The sequence below is a fragment of the Leptosomus discolor genome, chromosome 18 (assembly GCF_034619465.1).
Source record: "Leptosomus discolor isolate bLepDis1 chromosome 18, bLepDis1.hap2, whole genome shotgun sequence".
In the NCBI taxonomy this organism is placed as follows: domain Eukaryota; kingdom Metazoa; phylum Chordata; class Aves; order Leptosomiformes; family Leptosomidae; genus Leptosomus; species Leptosomus discolor.
In genome coordinates, this window is record NC_141408.1 from 11,446,861 (window position 1) to 11,472,648 (window position 25,788).

The 25,788-nt window shown below is 41.7% G+C and overlaps 1 protein-coding gene across 5 annotated transcripts; it reads right to left on the reverse strand.

Annotated features, from left to right (window-relative positions):
- Positions 1-52: 52 nt before the first annotated feature.
- On the reverse strand, positions 53-24,976 carry RABGEF1 (RAB guanine nucleotide exchange factor 1). Of its 5 annotated transcripts, XM_086475476.1 has the most exons (11): positions 24,946-24,976; positions 14,442-14,627; positions 11,911-12,077; positions 10,179-10,298; positions 8,050-8,070; positions 6,995-7,164; positions 5,344-5,425; positions 4,417-4,549; positions 3,916-4,007; positions 3,310-3,566; positions 53-2,265 (listed from the first exon to the last, which is right to left on the reverse strand). In XM_086475476.1, the coding sequence occupies exons 2-11, from the start codon at positions 14,618-14,620 to the stop codon at positions 1,867-1,869; spliced, it is 1,620 nt and encodes a 539-aa protein (XP_086331602.1). In that variant the 5' UTR covers positions 14,621-14,627; positions 24,946-24,976; the 3' UTR covers positions 53-1,866. The 5 variants fall into 5 exon arrangements, with proteins under 5 accessions (XP_086331602.1, XP_086331601.1, XP_086331600.1 ...); XM_086475475.1 differs by lacking the exon at positions 8,050-8,070 and having other exon boundaries at positions 6,995-7,161; XM_086475474.1 differs by lacking the exon at positions 8,050-8,070.
- Positions 24,977-25,788: the final 812 nt, after the last annotated feature.

Below are 25,788 nucleotides of genomic sequence, written 5' to 3' on the forward strand. Positions count from 1 at the left end.
TAACAGCGTAACAAAACCCAGTGACGAGATCTTTAGGAACTCATTAACAAGGTCATAATGTATATACTTTTATTTAAACACGGCAATTTATACAATAGCTAGAAGTTTTCTTCCTGCCCCCTGCCCCCAGGAAAACCTGTGTACCTGGATATCAGAATTAGCACCTAGTGTTTGTAAAGAAAATAAAGACTTTACATTATTATTTACTGCAAGCGCTGGTCAGATCCTAAGCAATTTGGGCACAGTGATACACGGATACATTAACTAATGTAATTTCTCGTGACCATCCGATTAGCTCATTGCTTCACCTCAGCAGTGGAGTTGTGGGTAACTGGTTCTCTCTGAAACACTAGGGATGCATAGTTCATAAGGCGAAATACATTTGACAAAAAGGGACAAATCACAGTTGTGGTCTGAAATTATTGCAGTGCAAATTTAAAACAGCAATGTTTTTAAAGCAGTGGAACATAATAAAGAGGTAGGTACTCTCCTCCTTGATGGTAAGAATTTAACATTGCTTAAAAGTAGTTGAAGCTAAGTAGCTTTATGTTAGATATCTCAGGTACACAAACAAGTCATGGCAGACTGGATCAACTGGAAGATATTTAAAATTATATATAAAATGTTTCACTGGCATAAAAAAAAAGTTATATTGCAAGAGGTTACTTTTTGCAGTGTGAGCTATTATTCTTAACTTCAAATATAACGATCTAAACTTTTAGTGGCATAAAGCCACATTCACCTTGATGTTCAATGCTTTAGCAAGGCAAGGCCCTTTGCTAAAGAGGGTCACTTGAAGATCAGAAGACTGATGTTTCGTGAAAATAAAGTGCACTTTTCTGCTCAGAGCAAGGGCTCATGCTTCTACTGAAAAGCAGCCTCTAATATTAACTTATTTATCTACCAGGATTGTCAAAAAAGCAAGCAAGACCTAGCCCACTGATGGAAATTACTAGGCAAAGCCAGAAAAGAAAGCCACTTCTGGTGCAACTCATGTGCTAATCTCCTCCCCTCCCCCTTTTTGTTCCACATTAAGTGATTTTTAATGCAAATATTTCTTCCTATTTCTGAAGCCTGGCTCACCATTCTCTTCAAAATTACTAGTATCAGCACCTATGTGTGCCACTGAAGGCTATCAGGTGTACTGACAAAGCAGAGAGGACGTTTACATGAAAAAAGGTCATATTTTAGATAGCACTTTTTTTTTTTTACAGGGTCGATTTCAAGATGAGTGTCAAAGTTTCAAATCATTACAACAATATCCAGACCGCACTTCATCAGTTATACCATCTAGCTTATCAAAACATTAACAGTGTACTTGCCTTTATACTGCAACATGATTTAACTGAAAGGTGGTAAAATTAACACTTTTTTTTTTTTTAATCATTTTCACTCATACACAAGATGCCATGCACAGTTAGGACATGAGATTTTAAATCTATTTACAATTTTACATATTTTACAATATATATTTCATCTTTACAGCTACAGAATAAACTCAGACTAACATTGGTACCTTTCGAATTTCTGCTGGAACTCGAATTCAAGTTAAACTAATTATTAAAAACAAGTAAGTGCATGCCTAGAAGGAAGCTTTCAGGAAAAATGTCAATGGACTAGTGTTGCTTAAAAATTACACCAGTTTGTGTAGAAAATTTAAATTCATTTCAAAAACCCACAAAAGCCTAATAGAAATCTACTTGACTGAAATAAATACAATTCATTACACTTCACCAAAAAAAAGGTACCTTTAAAAATGTACTGATTTAAGCTCGTTTGAGTTTTAGCCTTAAATTTACTTCCCTTCCCAAGTAGCAGATAGCACTAGGTGAGGTTAATGATGCTTTGCAGCGTTAACACTGATAATTATCCTGCATAAACCTGAGGCTGCAGTGGCGGGGGCAGCTTGTCATTCTCCACATTTTCAGAGTCAATAGCTGCTAAGGCTTGATTTTTTGGTTTTATTTCTAATGGATATTTCTCAACAATATCTTGGACTTCCTTTGTAATTCCGTCAGTCCAATCTATTAGGTCTTTCTCAAGCTTCTTGGCTTCACTGACAATTCTTTCCTGTCTCTCGTTCAACTGAGACAGGAGGTCTAAGTTTTTATACATTTGCTTAACACCCAGGCACACATCAGGTGAAAAACTGTCAGATTCTTGCTTCTTCGGGGATGTCTGACCAGTCATAAAACGATCAAAATCTTCTTGGCTTAGATTTAGAGACTGAGCATCCAGTTTTTCAATGAAGGCCACAGCACAGCACTACAAACAAAACAGAGAGCGAGTATCACCGCAAGCTACAGATTGGAATGTACGCGTTCTCGGTTTTCTCCTCCTGTTAGACCAGTAACTGATTATTTTATTTAATGCCTCAGATCGCTCCTAAAGAGCGTTTCCAGAAGCTAACTCTATCAGACAGTTCATATGCTTCTTTCCTCTCCCCAAAGTCTGAAGAAGTCAAAAACTCAGAGGACAATCCAGGAAGACACCACTTCAGCTGCACAGCACTGACTCCCTGGATAACACACAGTACAGGCCACTGCATTTGGGAGGCGAGAGAACAGAAAGAACGTGACAACCAGACAAGAGCACTATGTTAATATCTAATAATCTGATCAGCAGAGATCTTCTATGCTCTCTATTCCTTTTCTGAAGGAAGGCACGTCAAATGCCCGTCTTACCTTCTGGGTGCTCTCCTCCTACTGAAAGGAATTTTTAACAGTCCAAGTATTTCTTCCCAGTAAGTATTTCCCCCTCGAGAATTGCTTTACAATGAAATGCAGAGAAGCCAAGTTCATAATCATAATTCCTTCTAATATAAATGAGCACACCAATAAATGCCTCTTGCAGAAGCTTTAAAAAGCCTGTTTACCTCCACACATTAGTGGCCTAGTTCTGCAGCCCCTTCAAGAGAGAAACTCTCACGGGCTTCAATGGGGAACTTTGCATCTGTAACATCTGCACAGTCCAAACAGGATTTTAGGAATAGAAAGTACTAGAAAGCATTTATCTCCTTGCAGAATAAAAATACACCCAAGTCTTCGCATGAGACTGTTCAAATAAACGGTTTAATATTATCAAGAAAGCAAAGCACTGTCTGGTTTGGAGAGCAGAGAAGGAAGAGAGAGGAGATCTAAAGCAGAAGCGCTTGCTGTACTCCAAGTAACCTCAACCACTATTTGCCAAATAAAGATTAGTTTTCATTTTCCTTCTATGTTATGCTGTGTTTGCCTTTACTGGAAATTCCTACACCCAAATAAGAGACAATCTTCTTGTATAAAACAACGACGCTATTCCTGCACTTACCAGATTGGTAAAGTAGTAGCCGTCTTCTCCTGTCATTAACCTGCTTGGATTACAGAAGCGTGTTATATACTGGATGTTAGACTGCAGACGGGGTGGGTTTCCCTTCAAAACAATGTATATGAGCGTTGGAAGAAAGTCATCAGCAGAAGCTGGTTCATTTTTTGTGATTTTAATAGCATTAAATATATGCTTGCTGCACTTGGTGATGCATGCTAGTTTATCACGAGGGACACGCTTTGAATCCATTTCAATAATATCTGTAAGATAAAAAAGTCCTCAAATCATTAAAACCATATTAATCAGGCACCTGAACGAGTAGGGCACTTACTGGACAATACTAACATTGCACCATTTTTATCTGTGGTGCTTGCTGTTCCACAGCCTTCTCCTGGTTCAATCCAAGTATTTCAAATAGATCAGGTAAGCCTAAACACTTCTGTGATAGAAAAATGACTCCCTCTTCACACATGATACACTAGTCCAATACCGCAAAAACTACTGCAAGTCTAAAAGCCTGGACCTCCTTCTGATGACAGCAGAAAATATCTCTGTGTGCAAGAGAGATGAAATTTAAAGCTGTAAATGTAAACTTCATCATTCACAAACCTGTAATTGCTTTTACAACCATATCAGAGACTTCTGGAATTTCTTCATTGACAGGAACACACAGCATTTGGGGAGTTACCCAGTGCAAAGCCCTATGACAAGGAAAAAAAAAAAAGTTAAACTGTTCTGTGCCAGTAACATTCAGGTGTTTGAAACCAGCTGCTTCTTGAATTCAAGGCACAAGGAGTGCTTTGTGTAAATGAGGTACTAGTCCAGTCATTAGCTAATTTATTCCACTGAAGTAATTTATTTCCAGAAAAAATACTTACTTTTTTTTTGCTATAATTTAACAAAAGCAAACCAATTAGTTTTCCTACTGTAGTAGCTTTCATTATTCATTCTATTCATTCCTTCTGTTTCCTCTTAAATAGCGTTTTTAACCCTTTCTGGTTAAAAAGCTTGCTGGTTTTGTGTGCACAGCAAAAGACTTTTAATATGCTTGATTCAGAGCTCATTTACAGGACTGTGGATTACTCAACTGTTTTTCTTCTAAAGACTTACCTAATTCTCTTTTGGACAGCAAGATCTTTCTTCTCATCATCAGTTGTTTCAGGGCAAAAGACATATTTGTACTGTCGAGTCATAATGTATTTTTCAATCTGATCCATTGCTTTTTCAACTTTTTCAGGGGGCACTGAAAGGTACAAATCCCAATACAATGAATAAAATATTCTGTGGCTCTTTTGAAGATTTAATACAGTTTTGTATCAGCCAACCTGAGTTAATAAAGAATGCATACACTTGGGAGTATTTTCACTCTCTACAGCAGAAGCAAAAATACCACGGTGAGAGCACCACAGTGCCATGCCAAAGTAAGTACACGCGCCAGTTCACAATGAAGCACATTCATTTAGCACATTCAACACACAAATTAGGTTCAGCTGCTCGTAGCTTACAAGAATAGTGCTTGAAAATACAGTCTTTGAGACTAAATCCAGTGAGGTCTTCCAAGTCCTCTGCTCCTGTTTATGCCTAAAAAAAAAATCCCTGGGTACATTTAAGCAATGCCACTTACATGCCAGGCACGCCAAAGCAGTCTGCAACAGAAACACTCCCCTCTCCCTGGCTGCTTGGGCATTACAGCGTACCGTAAGGCTCGCAGCCTGTTATTAATTGGGCTGAGGCTACACGTGCAACTTCAGCTTTAGACAAACTGTATTGAATTTAAAACCAGAAATGAAAACAACTGAACCACATTTAATTGAGAGATTAAGAAAAACTTGCAAAACCAAATCATTTAGACTGCAAAACTTTACAGAACAGATGCTGCTGGGGATAGTTCTCACTGTGGTACTAGGATTTGCTAAGAGCATTTCCGAACGGAAATGCTGGTTAGGAATGCTTTGGTTTTACTTGAAAATGCAAGATGCTTTATCCTTAAATCATTACTTTTTCAGCAGTAAGATACGAGGAACAGGAACGTAGTACCTTTCCAACGCGTCTGTAATTTCTCTGCTACATTTTGATAGAAGTCCTGGGCACATTCAGATTGCTCCTCAATACTCAAGTCCTGTAACAGAATGATTAAGTGTGCATGTGTGGAAGAAATGGCAGCAGTACCTCTGATGTTTTGTTTTTGTTTAAGGAAAGCGTCCAGCTGCTGTAACAGTCTGAGAATGCAAATGTATCGTCAGAGGTGTTTATGTTGGCTAAATTATATTCAAAAATATGAGAAACCAACACATCCCGGCTCTTTAACATGTGAAAGACTTAAGTTTATTTGCTGAACTGATGCATATTAGCAATGGAATTGGACAGGTGCAATGCCATTTTCCCCAGACACAACCCCTGACAAAACAATGTAGGTTATTAAGCAGAATGCTTGCTCCCTAACTTCATAAATTACGATACACAGTGTATCAAAAACCCAAGAACATAAATCATAATTTGAAAGAGTATCTATATAGTAAACCTAATGATAAAGTTACTATGAAAGGCATCCACAACGTTATTTGTGAAACAACATTGTCTTTTGGGCATTAACTAACTGAATTACTGAAGAACATAATGGAGGTTTGAAAGGTTAAAATTAACATTACCAATCAAGTCACTTTTCACTATTAAATGGCAACACAAAACCATATATTAAAAAAAAAAAAAAAAAAATTGAGAGAGGACTTAGTTTCTGAATCCCTTAAGGCCAAAAACCAGACAGTGACCCTGAACACAAAATCTCAGCTCCGAGGGCAGAGCTTTTAGGCCTGGTTTACACGTAGTAGCAAACTGTTTTAAGAAAGACTTTTTTTTTCCACTAGCACAAACTATCAAGAACTAGAAAATGAGAGTATCTTCGGTGTTTATGACCAATAACACCACCACACTATTTTCAGAAACTCTGCTCGGAATGAATCAGTTCTAAAAGGGGAAAAAGAAAAAAAAATCTTCAAGATGTTCTCAAAGTGCAGGGCATGTGAGATTCCATCAGAACTCCCCTTAATTTCCAGTCCAATTTGAGGACATTATTTGAGTAACCACATACTAAATAGGTAGGGGAAGGGGCGGGAAGGTGTGCTGAGTACTGATTTAGTTCAACCATAGGTGGCACTACAGACACACTAATACTTCAAGACCATTAATTTATTTTTTATGCAGAATGAAGATGTAACCCTTATTCCATATTTAAAAAAAAAAGCACAGTCAAGTTCTTCTTCCCCAAAGAAAAGGGATGTGTGGGTTGATACTGTATTATCTTTGTAACCTTTTAGACTTAAGATATCTAAAAACTCATTATGTAATATATCATAATTTCCACAAGTCACATTTACCCAGAAAATTGTTTGTTCATCAGACGAATTTAAGTGGGAGTTATTCAGAACTAATTTATTTGGGATGCAAAGGAAATTTATCTCAAGATACCTGAGATACTGGGGTTGGTGGGGTTTCTTTGGTTACATACCACACCAAAAAGCGAGGCATTCTGAATGTAAGACTGACACTAGATCTTCATTTGACTAAGCATATCAGCTGAAGACTCCTGTACACAATATATAAACACCAAACTGCTGGAAGAAGCACAGCATTTTCCCCATCTCTCCCTAACTTCCCCATTTTATTTATGTAAAAGGCACGCAAAACTTACCCTTTTATGATTCATTGTGTCCAAAAATAGTTTACATTGCTTATAGATATCTTGTCCGGGCTTATGATATGTCTTGAGAAATTCTATGAATTCCTTGGATACTCGATCTGTCTCGATGCTAGCCTGCCTGTTTATAGAAGGGCTGGGAGCCTTGGCTTCTTGGATCTCTGCTGGGAAAATTTGGCACATCAGATTAGTTTTTTTTACACTGACAGATGAATTCAGGAAGTATTTAACATGCCTTAAAATTTCAGGTTGTTTTTTTCAATTGTGCAGATGAATGAGCATTTATTTCTCAAGTTTTACCAGTGAAACGCTGGATATTATTAAACAGAGCTCTAGGAAACCGAGTACTCCACTGAAGTGAAACATTTATAGCCACATCCCCATTTACACAAATGGCCTTTTTATATCAGCAAATGACTGTATCATGGGTTTGCCTTCGGGTTTCTTACATTTTCAGTCCCAGGTAAGATGTCTCCATACAAGATCAAGGCTTCCAGATGGGATTCTGCAGCAGTTTAAGATAATGGAATGGTCCCTTTTCCATTCTCCCTCACCTTTACACTCCTGCTCCTTTGCTTGCACCAACACAAGTATTCACTCAACTGGCTCATGAACTAGCTCAGGGAGGAGCAGTTCAGGGCAGCCCTAGTCAGAAATCAGTGTTTCTTATGGGGTTATTTTCCAGCTCGATCGGGTCCCCGAGCTGGTTTCCCAGCAGGTCACAGGAGCAGCCGCACAAGACAAGGAATGGGAGCATGAGGTCGGTGCAAACGCAGCAGATGCCACAGAGTCACACCCGCGGTGTAAATGAGAACTTGGCCATTTGTGTTTCAGCAAGAGCAGAAGCACCACGCCTGTTCAAGGAAGAATTTGCTTGGCACTCAAGAAGGAGGTAGGAACACAGATTGCACACAGCACTGGATGCAAGTTTATACAGCTGCAGCCACAGGGGTTTTACACACACACACACATCTGATTTTTCCAAGGTATACGTTGCAAGTTAACTGTAGTGATCCAATAGCTTCACTACCCAAGTTTAGTTCACCCACCTTTCAACTTGCCAGCCAATACTGTTCAAAATGAAGGATTGAATAGAGATGATTTAAATGAACATGATGAAAAGCAAGCAGCAAAGAGACAGAAAACATGAAAATATTCATGGTCAACATGATACAAACATATCTTTGAATCTGAAAACACTAACATGCACAACAAAAAACCCTCTTGTTTCAGTAAGCATACATGCAGAACACAAAAAATAAAAGGAAATAAACGGGATTAATACATTTAAGTTGGTATGGTTTAGAGTTGAGGTAGCTCATTGGGGTTGTTTTTGGTTTGTTGTTATTTCCTTTTGAAGAGATACAGCACTATAGTAAATCCAAAGCTGTATGAACAACACTGCACATCTGACCAAAGCACAAGACTCTGCACTCCAGCATAACCTTCTCTGGATAATAATTTGGCCAGGTACCATTTATGGTATTTAAGTGATAAGAATGGAAAAGGTTTTGCAAATATTTAAGTTCCAGCTGCAGCAATCAAGATGGAAAGTGCAAATCAATCTCTCTAGTTACACAAGCACACTTTTTCCAGAGGGGATTTTCTCCAACGTTCTTTATACCTAAGACTCAAAGTAGAATGCCCGCACAGTACCCAAGCCAAACAGCTACCATTACTCTGTGTTGATCTAAATTTGTCACATTTAGTATTACATAACAAGTAAGTACAGAGCATAGTTTTGCAATAACAAGCAAGGAAAGCAGGTCCGCTTTCGAAAGGGCAGAATTACAAGATATTTTCCCCACAGTTAATTACTGGCTTAATCTCAAGGAACAGCCAAAGATTTATTTACTTATTTCAACACTGAGCTCACTGTATGAGAAAAATCATGAGCCTTATTCCACTATTTGACATTAAGGAATACGATTTAAATGGGTAAAATTTAAAATGGGTAATTTTTTAGTTACTAGAGAGATGTAGACAACTGAGGCAGATTACAGTTAATGTAGACATTAAAAAAAAAATCGAATGTTAGAATGAACTGTTTTTTTAATAAGTCGCACCAAGAACTGTGTGTCATGTAGTCACTCAGAAATGTCACAGCTTCATTAATCTCGGTGTTGAAATCCTGATTTAAGGAAAACGAACCTGTACAATACGCACTGATTACTAAGAACTGCAGCAACAAAAGTACTTTCAGCAACAAAGTATTTTCAGCTTTGTCACGAACTCTAAAAGAATTAGCTCTAACTAAAAGGAAGCTGATTACAGAAAAGAAATTCCTTTTGAACAAGTTAAAGAGAACCTAGCAGAGGAGATATGCCAAAATTAAAAGAAGGAATGTGGGAAGAGTTAAGAAAGGATAGCCTTTACAAAGAATAAACACTATTAAAATCTTTCTCAAGGCATTCTACAAAAATTCTAGTTGTCACAGCAGAACATTAGCACTCCAGTGATTCACTATGGTTGTGCCATGGTCATGGATCTAAGTCCAAGCGAAGAATATACAAATAGCGCTGTCATTCGCTGTACTACACACACCTGCTCCTCATCTTCATATAATTTACAAAATAAAGAATGGTAGGTCTTCAAATTTCTTTAGTCAGCAGAACACATCAGAATTGCACACAAATAACATAGGACAAGATCCTAAAGCTGTTTGCATCAAGGGTTTGGTGTCCTTTTGGCTTAAATGAAAGCAGCATTTCTTTTGATATGAAATTGTCGTCTTGACTAATGTAACAAACATCCGGAGATGGTTTGAGAATGCAAAAGTTCTTGGAATGTGAACTATTAAACTGAAGTAGTTTCAACTTATAATCAGATTTATAACGACAACCTGGAATTATTTTTTGATAAAAATATGAAGCAGCACAAGATCAGCTACTTCTTACAAAATTCTTAATTTTTTTGTAACTGCATTATCTTTCAGATGTCACGCTAAGGTAAAGCCCAAAGAAGCTTTATTCCTCTACACTCCCTACCAAAAAGCAAAGAATTACTTTAGAGATTCAAGCTCACTTTGAGATGTTAGACTTAGCTTTTTTTGTCATCTTCATATTCAACAGCACAAGTTATAACTGGCACAACCCTAGTTTGTGTTTTGCAAAGCCCAGCTAAGAAATAAGCTTGCTAAAAATCAAGCAGACAGCTTGCTCAAGCTGTACTGCATTACCTTCAGTAGGGGAAGCCAGTTCCCAGGAGGGAGTAAAAATCTCCTTCAAATCCCTGAGAATGTTATCAGCATTTCGCTCCCTCCCAAGCTGTCCTTGCTTAACGATTTTCTCTTGAGCCACTGAAATAAATGCAAAAGCAAGCAAGACACCAAGAGCGGGAGCATGTCAGGAGAGATGGTGAATGGGATAAAAAAAGAAAATATGGAAAGTGAGAAGAATGAACGTAAAAAAAGTTCTTAATACATAGCTGAGTGCCTCATTTAGCCAGCTGCTGCCCATGCACCAAGACAAATTCTAAGATGAAATCCAGACATAGCTAGAAATTCTTATTAAGGAAATGCATCATCTATAAGGCAAAGATACACTAATGTTGCTTTTTCTTCTGGAATGTCTCCTCCACAGTCTAGCATTTCCCAGGTTTTGCCCATGTAAGCTACTGCTATGCTAAGACATCAGTGCCATTAATCATTCTTACTTGTAACACATGCTGTAGAAAAAACATTCAGCCAACCACAAACTTGATATTCACAGCCCACATAAACACTACACGATCCCTTTCACATTTATTTTCATTTAAAGGCACCCTGCTTGCACATTCCATATTTTCTGTTAAAGCTGTTGGAAGTGTTCCACGATGGCAGCATCATCTGACATTTACATCAGCGTTTCTATCACACTTAGACATATCAGTTCGAGATGACTGACAGCCACTACCTTTTCTCCTGCTTTCTTCAGGAAGAGTCTCCCTTCGAGCCCTAGACCACAGGATCACACTATGGTTGACTCATGAATCTAGCAAGAACGTGCATCTGTCCTTGTTTTGGCTGGGATAGAGTTAATTTTCTTCCTAGTAGCTGGTACAGTGCTGTGGTTTGGATTTAGTACAAGAATAACGTTGATAACACGCCGATGTTTTAGTTATTGCTAAGTAGCATTATCCCAAGTCAAGGACTTTTCAGTTTCCCACTCTTTGCCAACAAGGAGGTGTACAAGAACTTGGGAGGGAAGCACAGCCAGGACAGCTGACCCAAACCACCCAAAGGGATGTTCCATACCATAGGACGTCATGTTCAGTATATAAACCGGGGGGGAGTTGGCCAGGCAGGGGCGATTGCTGCTCAGGGACAGGCTAGGCATCGGCGAGCAACTGCGCTGTGCATTACTCTTTTTTTTTTTTTTTCCCTTTGGTTTTATTTCCCTCTCTTTTGGTTACCTTCCTTTGCATTACAACTGTTGTTATTACTACATTTCAGTTATTAAATTGTTCTTATCTCAATCCACAAGTTTTACTCCCTCCCCCCCCCTTCAATTCTCCTCCTCACCCCAGGGCAAGGGCAGGGGTGGTGCTTAGTTGCCAGCTGGGGTTAAACCACAACAGCATCATACGAACAAGATACTTCCACTCAGCAGCGCAGTGGCAGACCACCACTAGGAACAGGATTGTACTACACTTCAGTGGAAAAACTCCCGCATACCTAACACAAACATGGCCACGAGTTTAGAAGCGCACTGTTCTATTTAAAAGATTGTTTGGCACCACCCAAAAGCTCATGTTTTTCTGTGTCTTCAGTAAGGCTTCACATATAGCAATCGCTCTCTACAACTGTCATTATTCCAACTTTTTAAAGTCGAGTCACAGAGCACTGCTCTGCCTTTTAGTACAATACATCCAGCAGAAATACTTTTTAACTTAACATGTACAGAACCATTAGAAGCAACGGAGAAAGTTACCCTTCTTAGCTCCTGTTCTGGAAGAAGCAGTGAAGAACTTCTTCACAGTGGTGACCTTTCGTGTTTTCTCATTGGTTTTCTTTTCTTCAAATTTTGAAAAGGTCAGTGACTGTGCCCCTTGGGTACTCTGACTACTGGCATATGCTTCTTCCTCCTCACGCTGAAGCCTGGAATTAGAAAAATGTAGGTCTAATTTAAGTGCTTAAAAAGAGCACAAATAAGCTAATTTCCCGTGCAATAAATTAATTACTCATTTGACACGCTAATTCTCCTCTACGCCCATCTTCATTTCTTGCTTCCTACCACATCTCCCTTCACTACATTACGTCCACTCTTCCCACGTTGCAACAGTGAAAGCAAGGAAAAGCTTAAGATGGCCAGGGAGGATTAAACAGTAAGGTCAAAAAGGGAGGAGACTGAAGTATAACCATGGTCACCTTCCCCTCATGTCACAGCCCTGAATTGTACAACGGTAGAAGTGATGGGAAAGACTTCCAACAACCAGTTAAGTTGCCTTCCTCCTTGCATGGTGTTCCAAGTTTCACAACCTATTATCACAGGCAATCATTTACCATTTTACTAAAACCCCTGGCTTGCAGCTGAGCAAGTGAAAAACCCTGTCACAATTTCAGAAATATTCTGGGAAACAGATCATTGTTGTCATAATTTGTTTTCAAAGTCTTGGTAATACATATGCTTGCTTAACTAATGAGGCAATCCACTTCACAACAACACCGATGGGTGCTTTGCAAAGACCAAGCCTGTCTTAATCTACATGTACAGTGCAGGGGAGGGCAAACATACTAATCCTTCAACGGCTACTCTTCTTCCTATGCAGGAGGATTAAAGGAGGTTAAATTATATTGCATTTCAGGATCCTAAAAGGTTGAGCAATTTTCTCTAAACATCCAGCTAGCTCAGGATGGACCACAAATAGTCTTGCAATTGTAATCTCCTGAGGCAGGAATTGTGTCTTATCTGTGCTGACAAGCCTGTCTGTTCCCTACAACAATCACAGCTTATCTGTTCCTTTAGCATCTCCATACTGAACAGTTACTTATTAAAGAATTCCTTAAATGCCCCACTTTATTGTACATAGACGTTATAAGACTGACAGCATAACTATCTGCTCTAATAATACTTATCTTTTTATTACTGTTTAAGCCAAATTTGTGGCAGAGGAAAAAAATGACACATTGTCTGTATTGTACTCAACAGCTTACCTAGAACCTTCTGATTAGGCCAGAAAAGGTTTTAAGCACTTCTTTCTACCCTTCTTTGCAGTTAATCTGTTCCGGCGCCAGACAGTAAAGAGAACTTTAAAAAGAAACTACTTCAAGGTCTAGGGTAGTTAGATACCAGAAAACTTGGGGCTTCCAAACTATAACCATCAGTTTGGATCCAACTCAAGTTCGAAGAGCTTCCACAAACGTCACCTCCTCCAGGCAGGCTGATGTGAACAGTCCACCTAAAGCCTTTTCTTCTCCCACTGCCACCCCCCCCACCCCCCCACCCCACCCCCCCGCCATGACCTTGGTTAACGAACGCATCACGAGGTAACTCAAGTTCCCCGAAGGGTTCCAAATTTGAGTGCGGACACGTCTCTCAGGCATTTATACTCTTCCCTACAGTTCTGGCACATACCACTAATACAGTAAGGTTAACACGTGTAGAGAATCGGTGTCAATATGAACAAACATCTTGGCCAGCTCAAGTCAACTGCCAATCAACTCTTAATACACAGTTAGATGCTCCTCCATCTCAAGATTTCACATAACCCTGAAACAGTCAATTCCGAGTGGATGTCATGTAACTCACACCTGGAAGTGACACAAAGGAGAGCTGCAGTACAAAAGAGGATGCTTTGCAGTTTCTCCCGAAGTGGATAATGCTTTTACTTTCTACCCAAATCCAACAAGAAGCAGCTGTAGCTGCTCTTGATTTCTCACTCAAGCATAGATTTCCTCCAACACCCATCTTCAGGGTGAAACTAGACTGTTTTACAGAAAATACGTGCTTGGAAAAATTACCTACATTATTATGGCTAAGACTTTGATGCTTTGGGGCTTAACCCTGCAGTTTAAAAGAATGACCACAGACAAGACTAAAATCAATTTTTTAATCAGCAGCTGAAACGTAAAACCATTGTGCTGGCTATATTCAAGAAAATAACTGTGATCTCCAGAGGCAGAGGTATTTTAATCAAAATTGTCATTTTCACCCTTCCAACTGCTAGTTAGAATTACAGATCTCAGTATGCAAATTAGGTCAAAGTATTTGTTGAGAGGCTGGGGGGGGGTGTTTATATTGGTTACTTCACAGACTTTCTTTTGAAACCTCTTAAATTAGACTGTCATAAATATTCATCTTTGCATCAAAAGGAAGATTTTAATTCCTGCTGGAAAGGTCAAATTTGAGAACTTATGATGAAACTGAGCCAGAGCAAATAGGAGTAGAAAATAGCAGACAGGAATAGTATTTAGTGAAGTCACCCTACTGTAAAAGATGAAGGAATGAAGAGGCCTCTTTACCGCTCTGCCAGCTCCCAATCCTCTTGAATCTGTTTCTGCCTGGCCTTATGGTATTCCTCTCTCCAGCACTTGGAGCAAAATCCCTGCCAAGCAGGATTGCCATAGTAACCACATCCCTTCTTGCACAGTAGCTCCGACTGATCAACGTGAATTCCTCTGCGTTCAGATTTCAGGTTCATTTTCTTCCTGTTTAAAGAGAAAAGCGTTAAAGACAGAAACATGGTAACAACCTGCTAGGAATAATTTCTTTTGAAGGCCTGCCTTTTAGAAAGAAGTCACCTGTTTTAATTATTTAATAGTTCCATGGCAACAAAATAAAGGCCAGAGGAGGAAGGGCACAGTTATATAACCACAGAGCCTGAAAGCAAACTGCAGCATTAGCATATGTTTGCATAGCTTTGACCTGCAAACAGTACTAGACAGCTGCCCTGGAAAGCAGCACCAGGCATACAGCTACCTACACATGTGGAGAAAGGCACAAGTCTCTGATTTCACCAGCACATTGTTCCAACAGCCGCAGAGGGACAAAGCAACAGAGGAAAAAGAGAAGTACAGAAACCTACAATCACCAACGAAGGAAGCAAACTGACTAAGAGTTAAAACATAAATAGGTCTGTATTCAGGCTGAGACCGTCTGCAAAGAACCACACTGGTGAGACTTCAGGTAGTGTGCCTTCGGCCTCAAAGAATATGTCTTCACAGCACAGTGAAGCTCACAGCTAACCCAGCAGGGCACATTAACATGGATGAGGTGCATCTCCATTTCCATCAGTACTCAAGTTACTTCAGAGTTAAGTTGGGCACCTGCATACAGCACAGCTCTATAGAATTTATATATAGCGACTGCAACAAAAAGATTATTCTCATGCCTACACCACCACTGTGCAGAGCCTGTCTTCCAACGATCCAGCCCTCCCCTTTCTTTTCTTGCTTGGCAGAAACCATCCCACATGTCAGCTTGTTCCCAAGGGCATCTCAACTACTTTGTTCTAATTCTAAATGCTGGATTCATTTTAAGAGAGAAGCAGCACAGAAATCACCTGCATTAGCATATTTAAGATCTGCACATTAAAACATTGATATTTGAATTGCAATATTGACACAAAGACACTAGAAATATCACAGCAAAGCAGGTCTGGGTCACCAAACGCAGCCCCTTTTCCCTCTCGGGATCCTCAGCAGAGGCTGCTTTGCTTAAGCTGAGCAAGCACCTTGGCAATTTGGTTTCTTGCACTCACATTCATAACCAAAGGCATCCCAAGGACTTCCCTCCTCCAAGAGGAAAACCAGAAGATTTTTAAGCCAACACCGCTCCGCAGTTTGAAGATCCTGTCCTCCCCTCCAGCCCATCACTTCAGATCACACAAGGCAAACAGAACACACATGAGATGCAATGGATGGAAAGCAAAATGAAAAGCGACTTTCTTTAATTGAAGAATGTCAGCAACTGTCAGAGTAACCTTGTTTTTCCCCAAGACTCATAATGACCCCTAAGTTCATGTGTTTGAGGAATCGGTATCTCTGTTGTTCACATTTCTGCCCAGCAAAGGTTACTGACCCCTGGAAGCTCTTGCACTCACCAGTCTCAGAAAGAGCCCCGAACTCTTTGCTGGGTCATCCAGCAGAACAGATGTGATACACACAGATGTTATCACCAAAGATAGTTTTCTACTATAGGAAGTAACAGCTATTTTGTTTCAAGCCGAATTATATAAGATCAACCACTTTAAAGGACTGACAAGGTTTAACATTTCCCATTAATCTAAACAAGTTGTTTTCAGGAAAGTAATGGGAAACGCATATGAGTCTCTCTGAGGAGGGAACAAATTAAATATTCCACCTGATCTATGTAAGCATTAAGGCTCCTTCCACTAGCATCTTTTCTATCTTTGAAAGAAGTAATGAGTTTCTAAAAATAATCTAAAAATAGTTTCATTGTAGAGACCTGTATATTAAGGGAATCAGTTTCTTAATGCCATAATCTATAAAGACACATTTTCTCATTTATATAGACAGAGAGCAGCTGAATACTGTTTTCTTTCCCACAGAAATGTCTAACAGTTAAACAGACATTAATACACTTCTGCAAATGAAAATGAAAAACACAAATAGATATTTAAAATATTTGAAAAAGCTTTGCCTCATTTCCAGATGGACAAATTAACAGAGGAAAATAAGAGTATTTCCTTCACAAAAGTCTTTTGGCTTCTGTACTATCTTCATTTTCTGATTACTCAGGTAAGGTCTTTATGTTGACTGTAATGGCACACAGATCTGCTGACTGTCTACCAGACCAGAAATTAAACAAATGTTTGTCAGCTGCACAGCCTGGGACAGAACTTGCGTGTTGGCAGTACTTGGAAACACAGCCCCTTCTCAGAGCATCACACGTGCCCTTTCCCACCAATTCGGAAAAGAATGAGGAAGCAAAAGCTTGAAACTCTTCAGTTGCTCCTGATCCAGTTCAAAACCCACTTCCTAAAACCAGAAGCTGCAGCAGCATTTTGATGAGAGACGTCTGTTGCAGGTGGCTGTGCTACAAAAAACTGCCACGCATAAAATTTTCAATATTGCCGTTAATGGTAAAGCCGATCAGCCTGAATGTTTTCACTGTAAACTACAGGGAGCTGTAAAGACACAACAGATAAAAACATTTTTAGAACACAAACTGCAGAGGAATTTTACACCGATCTCTATCACCCACGGAAATTACAGCCCTGATCCTATCACCCACCACAATGGAGCAAGTTACAAGAGCTTTGCAACTGCAGCCTGTAGGCCAGTTGCACCAGTTCGGGTGTCTGTTGTTCTTGCTCAGAAGCACCGTGCTTCAGACACTTGGATTTTTTGAAAACTAAAGGAGCAGAATGAAATACATGACCTTGCTTCTACCCCATGTCAACATCTTGCCTTCTGAAAGCTCGACAACATACTTGGCTTCTGTGCCAACTGGGCACTTCCACTGCCTCCATACAGATGCACAAAAATCAGCTTTCTGTACCCACAGAGCTTTAATCACATACCAGCGCCGCACTTACCTTCCTGTACGTTAGAACTAAAAATAAGGCTCTGTTCAGTGTCAAAGTTCAGCAGCTTTCCCTGCAGTAAGCAAAGCAGGTCTCAGTAGCAAGATCTTTTTTTCTTTCTTGCCTACTTTTGGGAGAGGTTTGTAAACAGCTGCAAAGTCAAGCCACTAGAAAGCAAGTTGTTCTGTTTCCTCCCCTTGAAGTATTTTCGATTGCAGTTACATCAGTTTCAGATCCAGGGACAAACGAGGTCACCCTGAATCAATACGAAGAAATCACATGCTGCACTTAAAGCAGAGGCTTTCTGCTGCCTTTAAACACATACAGCCGTTACAAAAAAAGTTTCACAGCCAATTTCTGCAGGTCAGCATTTACATTTTAATGAACATAACAAGTTCTAATAAACTGAATATGAAAAATCCATCTCAAGTCAACTTTCTGCAAATAAATCACTCTGTACTTTATGACCTTCCATTCCTAAAAACGTTTTGTTGCAACTTTTGAGTGTGCAAAATGCTTTTTCCTTTCTCTATTCCCTTCTCTCCCTCTCACTCCAGCTAAAGGTGTATCATTCTTTATTCAAAGATCAACTCCTCAATGTATTTGCACAGCCACACTGCTTATTTCGCATGTCAGACCTCCTATTTTCATTCACACGCTCAATGTACAACCTGTTCAAAGCTCACTTCTGAGTAACATAATCCAAAAGAAAGAACAAATTTGTTGTTTTCCTGGAGAGGCAGGCAACTGAACAGCTTTCCTACCGCCTGCCCACTCAGAAGTCAGGAAAACAATAGTAAGGAAGATAACACACTTCCACATTTAAAAAAAATAAAAAAAAAATCTAATCAAGAAGGATAATAAAGTACCAGAAGATCATCAATAAAATTAACTAGTACAATTTGCAGAGGTGCACTGCACCAGACATCCTTTTTACATCTCCTGTATCCCAATTAAAACACTTCTAAGCAACTTCAAGCACCACTACGTCTCCCTCCCAGGAGCAAACACCCGTAATTTAAAGTATCCTCATACATTGCTTTGCTCAGTAAGAGCTTCAGATGGTCCTGCTGTGAATATCGTCTGGAAAGCAGAAATGACACTTCCTTACACATTTCCTCACAAATACCATGATACAGAATCTTCTTCTAAGCATTTCTGTACCAGTACTAGACATCACCAGGCATTAATATCTATGTTAATTAGCAACACCCCTTTGAATAGTTTAGAAAGAGAACAGGCTCTTAGACTTAGTTATTAATTTATAAAATCCCTTTCCCCTTATCACTTATTTGCAAGGAAAAGCTCCTTCCCTCTCATTTTCCTCTGAAATGGAAAAACAGAACACACCCAACCCCTTCCTCTGATCGTGATCTTTAAACTCCACGTAACACATTGTGTGTGGGGGTCCTCAGAGGATCACTGCTAACGTGTGACATCATGGCTGCAAAAGTGGATTTATTCTGGACAATTAGGACATGGAAAGCTGCCCCACTGCTGGCAGTCAGCGTATCTGTACCACAGCCAACAGAGGACTAGACTGTACGGACTCCAAAGAGCGCCTCGTCTTACTGCCACACGCGTTCCTGGGCCCGTACCCACCCGGCCTGACAGCACTAACCGAGCCACAGCACCAGCTGCCCACGGCTACGCCTTTCCACGCTGTTCTAGATGTGAAGCTTTATTTTTCCAAATAAAGGGCAGATGAATCCTTGTGCACTGTTGGTAGATGAGGCAAATAACACGTACCATGTTAGATATATCTGAAGGGTTGGGCATTAAAGGTCTCTAATGACAGATCAGATCTCCTTCTATAGCTTTTTCATAAACATCTTAGAATATTTAGCTTTGTTACGATGTCTAGCATGTGAAAAAACACCACTCTAGTTTAATTCAAAATTAGCTTTTTCACTTGCTTTAATGCGATTCATTCTGAAGCTCTTGAATACATCTTCCTATCCACCCGTTTTTCCTGTTGCACCTTGACTCATTTAAAATTTTTCTTTTTATTCAATAGTATTTTGAGCACCCCTTTACTTAGAGCAAATACTTTTTAAGAAGTGCCATGCCAACTCAGAGGTTTCTCGTCCCTTGCTCGCCCCCCGCCCCTAGATTTTTCCTGTCGTTTGTCACCCAAGAAAAATATCCAACAAACCATAGCTCTTACTTCAGAAAATGGAAATTCACAGAATTTTTTTAGGAAGAATAAACCATCTGTCTGCCCAACAGCTCCTCTGTGACTCTGTCAAAACTGCAACTGAAGACGTACGTGCAAACAGTGCAGGGTTTCGGTTACCACAGTCATGGAAGCAGACATCTGAGCCAAAACCAGAAAAACCAACTTTTCTGCAAAATACTGTTGGCCTACAGCCACATCACTTTCCCCAAGTCACATACTTCAATTCATCTTTGAAGACTTACTAAAGAAAACACAGAAAGAGTTAAGACACAGAAAACATGCATTTTGATACAAGCATTATCAAAGAAAAAGAACCAAAGCTTTAACGTTGGCTGGGGACTGGGGGGGGGAGGCTCGGGAGAGAGCAGAGGAAAGAGGGAAGGGTTTTAAGAAAAGTTTTCCATTGACCTGAAGTGCAACAATAGCCATGGAATGCATGTGCTTAATAAAACCTATATTCTCGTTTTCAAGATTCTCAGCTTCAGGTCTTGGGAGTCCAAGTTTCTCATGAGAAGCAATAAAGGCACATCTAAATCTACAGTGGGATTCCATCAAAGCACTTAGTCTTCAGCCAACACTCGCAGACTGCAACCTACAATCTTAATTCCCTACACGCTGCTGGGGAACAGCTACAGACACCAGGACACAACCCACAACAGTCACCAAAGCTCAGGCAGCAACACCTTGCTCGTGTCCCACCTTAGATGCCTGCATTCCTGTACAGGTCTAGCCCCAAGTCCATCAGGCTGGACACCCAACCTCTGGCATCATATAAAAAAAAGGTATCAACGCAGAACCAACCAGATTGCACTGACACAGAGTTAGGCAACCAGATACTATTTTACACACACCCCCCGGATGATTTTCCATTACATTCCCATGAGACCTTCATAATCAGTGCTATTTCACAATTAAAACTATGGGATCAGAAGAGAGATCAAAAGTTTGCCAACACCTGATGATTGCAGATGATATCTTGATACGCAGGCCAGTTACAGACAGCACAAAGCTAGCTCCAAGTTTCCAAAAGGCACGCTCTCCTCCAACTCTAAGTCCACAAATCCTTAGGCCATTTTTGTCAGTATCTCTTAACAGAGACTGAAGCCGCAGTAATTATTGCACCACGACACTGTACCTTTCCTATCAGACTTAAAGCTCTTAACAGCAGCAAAAGGCCATACTCTTAATTTTCGCACACACCAGATTACAAAATAGCTGGAAAAATTCATAGTAAACTTATTAAAGCAGGTATCATAGTCGCAGCAAAGAGCATGTGCGTTCTTCGCTTTTATGTAACGTGAAAAAGGGGCTCCTTTCATCAAAACAGGATCTGTCACTAAGGGCTGACTTAAGGCACACATGAAAGAGACTACACTTATGTAACACGTTCTTTTCAGCAATAAACCTCAGATAATTTTCACAACACATTAGGGTTTCCAAAGACTGCAGATGCTGCTTTGGCTTCAGGAAAAGCACCGCGTGTGAAACCAGGTTTAGAAGTAATATAGATTTGTCATGAGGTCAGACACCACCGGCTTGTTTTTCTTGTTCCTTCCTAACACGTACCTGCGTTACTTCCCAGGGACCGAGTCGGCAGATACCTTCGTTGTCAATGCAGATTGCATCACTGCCACGAGATATTGACTTATTCATAAACTATTTATTAATCCTGGATTGGTTAGGCCACCTTTGACGGAAGAGCTGGTTGCAAAAGCTCACATATCAAAGCTGAGTAGAAAGGGGTCTCGTTTAATCAATCTATAGACACCTTTAAGAGGTAATTGCAAGTCAATTTATAATTATTACAAGCTGTATGTTCACTAAACATCTCTAAAACCAGGAAGGAAAAGACTTCTCATAACAGACTCAAAACAGGCAGGCTGACACAAAGGTATGAAACTGCCTTTGATTTCTGAGAAGCCAATTTCAGCCTTCTACACTTGACCACAAACAAAAAAAAAACCCAACCAAACCTGTTTCCTGATGTCTCAAGCCCTTCTCCTGCTTTTGTGGGTTGTTTTTTTTCCTCTCATCTCTCTACCTTACTCTACTTCCTGAACTCAGCAGTTTTCCCTAAAAAAAAAAAAAAAAAAAAAAAAAAATTGGCACTACTCTTAACAACCACCCACACTGCTGGACTGAAGCGAACATGATTTGGCTCTTCAAGTTTTAAGTCCTCACAGCACTTCATGAACAACCCGCACTAATTCGTCTCATTAAAAAAATATCAAAGTGCTCCAAAGAGCATTCGCAGTGTCTCATGCAGTACCACTCACTGCCACTGTCTGGTCATGAATGGCCATCCCCAAGCGCGGCATTTTAGAGCAGGAAAAGAAGTAAAACTGGGGAAGTCTCCAAACACACACGTTCTTAGAGTAAAAGTTGCTGGTTTACATTTTACTGGTGCCTGATCAGAACACCATACTTCAGATCAGCTCAGGAGATAGTGAGTCCCACCTAAAACCACAGGCAAATCCAGTTACTGACAATAAATTTAGAAGGTAGCCTAGAAAGTGCACCAAAACTGGGGGGATGGAAGGATGGGGTCTGGTTCGTGTCTCTAACAACTATGAATTTTGCCTATGGAATAATGTCCTTAAAATAACAGCTGTGTATTCCAAAGAGCAACCACTAAACCAAACGCCACAAAATTCCTAGGAGCCATGTAAGTGTTGAAATAGTCATGATTCATGTGTAACCCGAAACACTCAGGCATGTAATTAGCAGAAAGGTAATTAAACATGAGTTAACTTCCTCTAAAGGAAAGGGTGGGGCAATATGATCCAAGAGACTCATGAGCAGAGAACAGGAGAGCAATTAGACACCTTGAGACTTAGGAAAGAAACATGGCAACTATCTTCGCAGAACAGATCACAGGAGTCTTCACAGTTTTAACGCGCGTCTTCCTCGCGGTGAAGGAACTTCAGCTGCAGCAGTTGCTTCCTAGGATAAAGGGTGGAGGTTGCCAACCAACCATCCTGAGACAGGCAGCAGTCGTTACCCGTGATGACAGACGCGCAGCCTGATCAGCCACCTGAAATAACCGCACTGTGGTACTGTAATTCGGCAGGGGAAATTGCAGCCACCACTTAAAACCTCTGAAACCCAACGGCCACGAGGCTTCCCCACGCTCCCCACAGAGCTCACAACTTACTTCAACTGGAAGGTGCCTTTTCATCTTCCAACATCAGCACAGACCTTAAGCTACAGTTTTGCTTGGCCGCATCAAATTCTTAACTACTGCCCGTAGCAACGACGGCTCAGCTCGGAGAGCTTGTGTGCATGAACTACAGACCATGTCACGCCATCTACATGTGACTCTCCACTGCACTTCTAAAGGAAATCACAAGAGACATCTAAACACCGCTTTGTACTGTTTGACTGGGAACTCAAGTAAGGATATGAAAAGGATTAGCTAAAACTTCCAAAATCTCCTCAGAAACAGCAGCGATCGACTTCTACGCACTGGTTTTTTGCCAATACGTCAACCACACTCCCCCAGACACAGACTAAACCAAAGTTTGCTGCAATCTCAGACAAAAACTTCAAAATACCGCATGCACTTTAACTACTAAAATGCTGTCAGTAACAGGCACGATTTTTAGTTCTAGTTTTTGATCACAAGAAGTCCATCATCAGGAAAAAAAAAAAACAACCCACAACAAAACAGCGTAATTGGGGATTATATAGCAAACATCAGGAGGGGAAGGAAGGATCTGAGAAAGACTGTTCCTAGTCTGCAAAACAAATTTAAATACAAGAATTATGGACTGTCTTCAAGCTTATAATCATAGTTCATTGTGTAAAGTGATCTTAGGAATTGGTGTAATTGGCTTTATATGCTGTTCTTTCCTTTTTATATCCTGTTCTTTCCTTTTTATATCCTGTTATTTCCTTCTATTGTGTGTTGGTTTAGGTTTTTTGTCAGCAAAGTATTCCCTCAAGTTACAATACTCTTCCTAATTCTCTTCCTAATCCTCCCCGCTGCAAAACACTTGTGTAACCATCTCCAGAAGGCCAACGCATCCAACGCCTGAGTAAAAGTATAGTTCCTGGAAAACACTACGTCCTTCCACACTGATCAGTCACTGGTCTCAAGGAATCTCAGGTAACTGGAAAACTCCGTACACATCCCAGAGCGTGGGCGGCGTGAGGAACTGCCAATGCAAAGCACCACTTTGAAAACAGTTTCACGACTATGAGACCAAACAAGAAAAGGATGGCGAGTCGTGTCAATAATGGATTTAAACCACAACCTCCCTAATGCCACCCTTTTTCCAAAACTGTGTAGGGCCACTAATTGCGCACACGGGGCCAGATCCGGGCCCCACTCAGCCCACAAAACCTGAATTTTGCCTGTAACAACTCCCTCCGTTCATTCAGCATCCCATCACGCAAGCAGTGGCGCCCCTGCCCCAGACCAGCAGGATTTAAGACAGCGTCAAACCACCCCCTCAGAATTTTTTGTTACTTCAAGTTCGTCATCCACCTTTCAGTATCTCACACCCTCTGAAAATACAGCCACTCCCTGCTTCCAAGGAAGACCTGACCACCACACAAGGTGCTCACACAGTGACAAACACCCACAAAAGCATCCAAAACACGCTGCTCAGCGTCTTAAATACGCTCTAGACTTCGTCTGGCTTGAGTTTAAAGGACTTTGATCCCCACTCTCACAAGACGAAGCGACGCAGGGGCAACGCTTACAAGCAAAGAGTCAAACCCCCCCTCGATCCACAAGGAAGTTATCAGGAAAACAGGCTGAGGGGCCGGATTTGCAAAGTTACCAGTGAATCCTTCCCCCTGATTCACTGCTGAAACACACCTACGGAATTATAACATCATAATAAGAACAGATATTATAAAACCAACTTCGGTTTTAGGAACCGCGCACGGAGGAAGCTGGTTTGCTCAGTTTCGCTGTACCCCGGTGCGTTAAGCCCGACGACAGTCACCCCCTGGAGCCCGGCGGGCCCCTCGCACAGCCGCAGCCCCTGAAGAGGGGCCGGGTGCGACCCCCCTCAGCAGGGCCCGCCTCGGCGCGGGTTCAGACACCGCATCGCAGAGGCTTATAGCGAATTATAACGACCGGCGGCAGAGACAACGAGAGGAGAGGGGACGCTGGCAGCCACCAAACTGTCACTAAGTGCCACCGCGCGGCGGCCGGGGGAGGGGACTCCCTCAGCGGGGGAGCCCCTTCCCGCAGCCGGGCCCAGCGGTACCGGGCAGCCCCGGAGAGGGGCCCCGCAGGCCCGCGGCCCCTCAGCGAGAAGCGAAGCGGGTCAGAGCCGCGGCTCACCGGTTGCCCCGGGCGGCGGCGGGGGGCGACCCGCCGCTCCGCTCCGCGCTGCTCCGCTCCGCTCCGCTCCTCCCGCGGCGGCTGCGCTCCCCTCACGGCGACCGGGCGCTGCCTCCGCTCCGCGGCGGCGGAAGGGCGTGTCGCGACTTCCGGGGGCGGGGCCGTTTCCCGGAAGGAAGCGCGGGGCTGCTTTGCCCAGCGGAGGCCTGGCATGGCGGCCGGGGCCGGTCGTTGCCGCTGGGGCCCCGGGGAGTAGCGGTGCCGCGGGGGGCTGGGCAGAGGGAAGGACGATCGCCACGGGCTGTGCTGGGGGCGGCGGGAGCGGGAGCTGCCACGCGTCTGGCCGAGCCCGGATCCACGCTGCATTACGTATAAGCTGGAAATGGGGACAGATCCAGTCTTTTGGGGTGTTGACGTGTCTTTCTCTTCGCAGCAGCACCCTTTCCCTCCCTCCAGCCACCCTGCGCCAGCTCTCCGCTGCGGGGTTGTGCCTCCAGCCCAGGCAGTTCCCAGGGGCGCTGGGCAGCCTGTGGTTATGCTGACTGCCGCAGAAAAAAGAAATAGCTACTGCTATTTAAAACTTAATTCCTCTTTCCCTTCTCATTTGCACAGTGCTGTTGTTTCAGTGTCTTCCCCCCCCCCCCCAGCCCAACACAGACATCCAGCTGTGAAAGCAGGGATGGCTTCAGCGGGACAAACGGAGAGCAAGGAAAAGGTTTAGTGACCTCAGAAACAAGGGGGAAACACTTCTGAACACAGCTAAGCAAATCCAGAAAGTGAACTTTCTTTCCGAGCGTTGCAGAAGCAGGGACAGCTGCTTCCAGACCTTCTCTCGGCTGTTTC

Excerpts from the sequence above, each read along its gene's own strand:
- RABGEF1 (XM_086475476.1), bottom strand. The coding sequence starts at position 14,620 with ATGAACCTGAAATCTGAACGCAGAGGAATTCACGTTGATCAGTCGGAG. Across the intron at positions 4,008-4,416 it reads GCTGTCCAAAAGAGAATTAG|GGCTTTGCACTGGGTAACTC; the intron begins GTAAGTCTTTAG and ends TCCTTGTCATAG. Across the intron at positions 2,266-3,309 it reads GCTACTACTTTACCAATCTG|TGCTGTGCTGTGGCCTTCAT; the intron begins GTAAGTGCAGGA and ends TTTTGTTTGTAG.